Below are 6,691 nucleotides of genomic sequence, written 5' to 3'. Positions count from 1 at the left end.
TTTTTTTTTTTTTTTTTTTTTTAAGAACTATTGGTAAAGTTTTGAAAGAATAACTTGGAACGAGGATTTCCAGTGCTTATATCATGCTATAGACTTGGTCACCTGGTTTTTCTATGTCTATGTGTTAAAACAATAATAAAGAGTCATTGCTCCAAGCTAGCTTGTATAGATTAGGGCAGTGTTTCCCAACCTTTTCCAGCCCCAAGGCACACTTTTATACGTTAATAAAAATTTTCCATGGCACACCTGTTAAGGCATTCCCAATCCTCATACTTACTGTAGCTCATTGCTATGGCAAAATTCCGCAGCACGCCTATTCATTTTTGACGACACACTTTTGTGCTGTGGCACACAAGTTGGGAAACGCTAGATTGGGCATCCTGTCTTGTCCATTTCTGTGACGTGTGAGGAATCTGAGAATATATATATTTAAGGACTGTATGAATAATGAACCTTTCATTTTTCCATATTCAGTTTTCCCACAGTTTAGTTGTTGGAATCAACAACTGATGATGAGCAGATATTCTTCTTGTTAGAGTTCATACTCAGTGGAGACTAAATCTCAAGTGAGATGTCACTGGGACAATCTAGAGCTTGACGCTCTAACAGTTTCAGTGTTCACTCTTTAATACAGTTATTTTTTTATTTAAACCTTTTTACTTTGTAATTGTTACATCGTTGGAGTTATTGAGATGACAGTTGATATTGTACTTATACTATTGCATGCTATGAAATACATAGATGCTAAACACCAATTGTATTGCAATATCTGGAAGGTGCTACTTTATTAGTAGCATGATGGAAAAGCTATTGATATATTTGAGCTATTGGATTCATTTTAGTTGGGATATTTTTATTTATACCTGTCAGTGCTGCAAGACACTAATAAAATTAAAATATTTAGCTAGTGATGTTTTTTGAAGCAACTTTTCTAAATATTTTTAGTGCTTTTTTTAGAAACTCTGTTGTAACACATTTTAGGTGAGTGCAACTGTTAAATTAACTCCTAGAAATCATTCACCTTATAGTTAAGTGTTAATGTAACTTTGTTTCAGGTCTGGAATGTTGGAATCTGGAATTGACAGAATTATTTCTCAGGTTGTGGATCCAAAGATCAATCATACATTCAGACCTCAGGTGGAAAAAGCTGTCCATGAGTTTTTAGCCACTTTAAATCACAAGGAAGAGGCTGGTCCCAGTACATCTCCAAGCGAAGAAAAAGCAGACGCTTCTATCACTGTACAAGGTATTTTGCCTTTAGACTGTATTGTCTGTTTGCTATCTGCACTTCCTGGCAAAAACAACACTGACTACTACTTTTAGCACTAAACAGTAAATCTTGGCATCAGTAGGATCTCTGAAGAGTAATCCGTGATAATCATTTACTGCTGTCTTGTGTGCAGGTGGGGAAGAAAAGAGGAAAAAGAAGTTAATAATTATTTACAGCACCACTTATTCTGTAAAAAGAAGTACAAGAAATGAGTTTACCCTAAGTGGTGGTACAAAACTCCAACACTGTGGCTGTGTCCAGACATGCAGGTGCATGTGGTTTGTGGCCCTGCAAATCTCTTTGCAGTGCTGAAAACTGCATGCCATAATGGTAAAATGTGCTCCATGCTGCAGATTTGCCACTGGGATTTCCCAGTAGCAAAAACAAAAAAAAAATAGAGAGAGAAAGGGGTGCGGTGCAAACTATTGCTCTGGAACAAAAGGAGTTTCAGCCCTCCAAGGAGGCACTCTGGGTGGTGGTCAGAGTGTCTCTACTATTTCATTTTTGCTCCAATTGCTCTAGCATGCTGGGAGCTAGGAGGAGTGGGCAAAAGGCAGTTTGCCCAATGCAGGACAGTTTGTTCCTCACCAAAGCACACGTGTGGGGACATGTGCTGCGGCACAAATTTGTGCCACTACTATTTGTGCTGCTGCGAGTACGCACCCCTGCACATCTGAATACAGCCTATGACTTGCTCTGGAGGACCAACAATAACTCTGTGGAAGAAAAACTCTTACCTTTTCTTTTAGACTACTTGTTTATATAAGTTATATTCAAAAGCTGTAAATGTTCTAATGTAATTATGTGTAGAAAGACTCAAATATTTGCATTACTCTCAAGATTTGAGCAGTACAAGGAAGCATCTGGGTTCTGATCTGTTCAGCAAAACTACATTTCTAAGTGGTTGCTAGTTTTCAGATTTTTGGTTGCTCATGTTTTTTAGCTAACAAACTTCCTCAGTGAACTGTCCAACTAAGTCTTCTCCCTAGATTTGGTCTTGGGTACAGATTCTCCCAATCAGCGCACTTATTTTAAATACCAGCATTTTTTCTGTGGGCTGTACTTCCTTTTAAATGTGGTAAGTTAATCGGGTGGCTTAAATCAACTATAGCAGTGGGCAAGCACTAATTCATTTAATTCCTCCTTGCCCATTTTCAGAATCACTGCTAACGCCACATCCAAACGAGCACGACCATGTGGTATGTGGTGCTGCAGACCTGTCTACAGCGCCACACGCTGCACATTCAGGTGTTCCCTATGCTACAAGGTAGCAGCACTGGTGGGGAGAAGGTTGGGGTGGGGGTTGACACAGGGAGATCCCGGGGTCAAAAGTGTGCAGGGGGGGAAAAAAAAAAGGCTGGGCAGTGCACTCGGGAACAGTGTGCGCCACCCAGAACCGGAGCCTGGCCGGCCAGAGCCACACTTCAGCAGGCGGCCAGGCTCCAAACAGCATGATCACCATGGCTGCAGCTCCCCCAGGACCCCAGGTAAGGCTGCAACTGTGCTGGCCCCAACCTCCCCTACCCCACTCGGGGTAACCTGCTGTGCACCAGAGGGCATGTGGCACAGGCATTCCCCAGGGACAAGTAGTAGTGGTACAAGGTGTGCTGCTGCTTGTCCCTGGGAAACAGATGTCTACGCTCATGTGGACATGGTCTAAGAGGTAATGTAAAACATGCTGATCTGTTGCATTGAGTCTTCCTTCTTGTTTGTCGTTCTGCACAATATAATATCCACTACAATTACAGTTAATCTGTTATAATAGTGTGTCAAGATAATTTAAAAAATTATTAGAGGAAACGATACCTAGCATTTTTCCTGTAATCATCACCGGAACATTTCTTCCAAATTCCAACGCTACACTGAACTTCAGAGGAATGCAGTCAGGCCCTTCGTGGACTACATCTGCTTACCTTGGCAGCAGCAAAATGTTGTAAAGACCAAACATATCAAATCTCAATTGATTTAGTAGACCGGCATTCTTGTTATTGGGTTAAAAAAAACAAACAAATGCTGTTCAAAATAAAGCAAAACTCCCAACTAATTTAGTTTCTCGTGAAAGGTAAAGTCTTATCCACCTCCTCCAGTAAACTCCTGAGATTATAGACTTATTTGAAAAACGCTTCTCCCTCAAAAACAATCACTCAATATAACAATACCTGTTTTTGTTTAGCAAAAGCTCAAGAAATCTTGGCATGCTAAAATGTTTTCTTTTTCCTTTCTTACTCTTTTTTTGAAGGTGTTTCTACTGCTGCTCCCAGTGCTAGTGTAGCTAGTGATGCCATGTCCATTTTGGAAACAATTACTTCTCTTAACCAGGAAGCAAGTGCTGCCAGAGCTTCAACAGACAGTACAAATTCCAAGAATAATGACAGGTCTGCAAAAAGACTCCCATCTCAACACGGTATTGACGGTAGTACAGAAAGGGAGCGAAATTCAGAGGACTTGCCAGACAGAGAGCGAGTTATTTGTGATCCTGGAGGAGAAGGAATTGAAACAGTTGCTAAGTGTGAAGATTTAATTGAGCTCCCGTGTCAAAGTGAGGAGGTCAAAAATGTAATAAAAGATGCTAGCAACTTGGTTCATGCAAGCAAAGAAATTCTACAAGAAAGTGAAGACCAGAAAAGCAAACTAACAGAAAAAAGTGACAAGAAACAAGACAGCACTGAGAAAGGGGAAAGAAAGAAGGACAAAAAAGAAAAGGCTGACAAGAAGTCTGACTACACAAAGAAGAATGATGATAACCTAAAATCAAAGGAAGAAAAACATGTGAAAGAGCGTGAGGCAGAATCAGTAAAACAGTTGGTTCCAGAAAAGAACAATAAACACAAGGCAGCAGAAAGCACAAAAGAAGGTACAGGAGGAGAAAAACGTTTGTTTTTTAAATGTACTAGTAGGGAAGGGGTTGGGGAAATTTTTGGCAGTATAGTTTTTTGATACAGAGTTTTTCAAAGGTGAACTTGAAAAAGATGAGGTGCTAATGATGCTGGCAAGTGTAGTTGTTTAACTACAGGTTTTGTCATAATAAAGACAGTAGTAGTTCAAGCTTTACCTGAGGGGCCACAGCCCACCTCTTAGGGCATGGGTCAGCAATCTACAATCTGCAGGCTGGATCTGCTTTGTAGAGAGGGGCCTTCTCTGGCATTTCAGCAGTGGTGGGGCTCTGTCCACACAAGGCCAGGCAGCAGGGAGAAGCAGTAGTCATAGCATTGTGGGCAGGAGAGATAGGAGCTGGGTTAGGGGGAATGATAACTGGAGCTTTGGAGGCATAGGCTGATTTGGATCCATGCTTGGACCTAAGCTCAGTTAAATCAGCACCCTCTGCTGCAAAAGTATTGCAAACCCCTGGCCTACAGGTTAGATTTACAAGAGAGCTCCTAATTTTGTTTACTTCTACAACCTGAGTTGTTCCACTTAAATTAATGAGATTACTGTGGTTGAAGGAATCATTGTTGTGCATCTCTAAATCAGGAAATTTCTATAACAGTTAAAATATATTGCAGTTGCCTTATGAAAACAGGTTTCAGATGCAGATTTGATATGCTGTTTTAATTTTCAGAATATGCTATGGAAGATTCAGATATGGAGGTACTTAGTGATATCACTGTAAGCTCTGTCCATACAAGTGACCTCTCTTCATTTGAAGAAGAGAGTGAAGAAGAAGTGGTAGTTTCTGATACCACTGAAGAAGGAGAGATCACATCTGATGGTAAACATTATTTTAAAAAATACAATTTTCTTGTCACTTAAATGAATAATATTATATAGTATGACTTAATCTCTCTAAAATATAATTCAAAATATACATGTGCATAAGAGTTTTGAGGGGAGGAAAAGCATCTTTTGTTAGCAAAGATTCCTCTCACAAATCTTGTCAGCAAAGATCAGCAATAATAGATATTTCATCATATTGAAATATTAGTTCATGATTATTTTGTTATTTTGCAATCACTCTGTTTGTGTGAAGAATTTCAGGATGGTATCGGAATGCTTCATAAAAATGCCTTCTGCTCTCTATTCCCCTTCTTCCCCTACCTTTTTATGTTTTTGACTCTAGTTCTAACTTGAGTTCAGGTGTCTTGTGGGCAGGCTGTTTTGGAATTGAGGAATTGTTAAAGCATCACTGTGGCTCCAGAGGCTACAAGCCTTTCTCTGGACTTGTGTCAAAGGCTGTTCCCACTCCATCAAGCTGTAAGTGGGTATCTGATCATTTGGGCTGTGGAGTCAAAACTGGTAGCAAGTCATGCTAGCCACATTGTGTCCTTGTGTGCATTAGGCTGGAGAACTGGTTTTCAAGCTGAGCTGCTGTGTTTGGGTAGATTTTTGACTGACATGTCCTTAGTGGAGAGGACTTGGATGAGTCCACATGTAGGGATAGCAGAAGGAATCATTGTTCTTTCTATTTCATTTCTGTCCATTCCTAATCTTGGGCAATTCCAACTTTTTGGTACTTTTTTGAGGTTTTAGGAGATTTGGGTGGGGGGTGTTGGTTGGTTGGTCCGTAGGCAACTGGATTTTCTCATGGATAGGATAGATTGCTTTAGAATAGTATTGATACTGAATCTGCACATGGTGGGTTTGACCTGTAATATTTGATGGCTAAAAATGATCAGAAAGAATTGAGTTACTAACTTGATATTGTCTGATGTTGGTGGTAATATAATATAGAACAAATCATATTCAACATTTTATCAGTTCCGATGAAATATAAAATGAAGACAAGCCTCATGTTTTGGGGATGCAGATATGTTGTATTGTACAGAGCCTAAAGACTGGTGTTTATATGTTCATGTCGAATAACCCTCCCAAAATAAAGTTGATGTGCTTGTGCTAACTAGAATACTCTCCAGCCGTTGACTAATGTAAAGTGAAATGCAAATCATCTGGATGCTTTAAGGGGGGGAAAAAAAAGAAATCATCTGTCATTTTTCTAAATCAAAAAATTTCCATTCAGTTTTTTTTGGTATGTGGAAGATGGTTACCTTTTACTTTTGAATGGGCAAGAACATTTTATATTCCAACTTGTTATATGACATACAGGTGAAACAGACTAATATTTATGTTTTTATCTACCGTGTCTACTCAATTCTAAGATGACCTGGCACTTAAGATGACCCCTCAAAATTAGATTCTATATATAGAAAATGTATACACTTCTTGTATTCCAGGTATATAATCTAATTATTGCAGGGTTGTCTTTAAATTTGGTGGGGGGGAGTGTATATGTATCTGTCTACAGCAGAGAAAGCAGTGGCCAGGTGGAGGGTTGGTCAAGTGACACCCCTTCCCCCCCCCCCACCTTTGTCCCCTGCCTCCTTACCACCTACACCCTCCCCCAGCTCCCCACAGTCTCTCCTCCCCTGCCCCACCCTGATTTGCTATCAGATGCTGCTTGGGCTCTGTTCCCTGATCGGTCATGGA

General features: G+C 40.1%; 1 protein-coding gene across 1 annotated transcript in view; it reads left to right on the top strand.

Annotated features, from left to right (window-relative positions):
* Nucleotides 1-6,691, top strand: part of BOD1L1 (biorientation of chromosomes in cell division 1 like 1) — an 86,527-nt gene that overhangs the window by 9,634 nt on the left and 70,202 nt on the right. Inside the window, exons 4-6 of the mRNA XM_019525818.1 lie at nt 1,056-1,246; nt 3,510-4,124; nt 4,830-4,979. Of these exons, the coding sequence (XP_019381363.1) occupies nt 1,056-1,246; nt 3,510-4,124; nt 4,830-4,979 (956 nt within the window). The remainder of the gene's footprint in view (nt 1-1,055; nt 1,247-3,509; nt 4,125-4,829; nt 4,980-6,691) is intronic.

Source organism: Gavialis gangeticus, unplaced genomic scaffold (assembly GCF_001723915.1).
Source record: "Gavialis gangeticus isolate Ggan-Ray unplaced genomic scaffold, GavGan_comp1, whole genome shotgun sequence".
Lineage (NCBI taxonomy): Eukaryota > Metazoa > Chordata > Crocodylia > Gavialidae > Gavialis > Gavialis gangeticus.
Note: the sequence above shows the minus strand (reverse complement) of the source record. Positions and strands in the feature narration are given on the sequence as shown.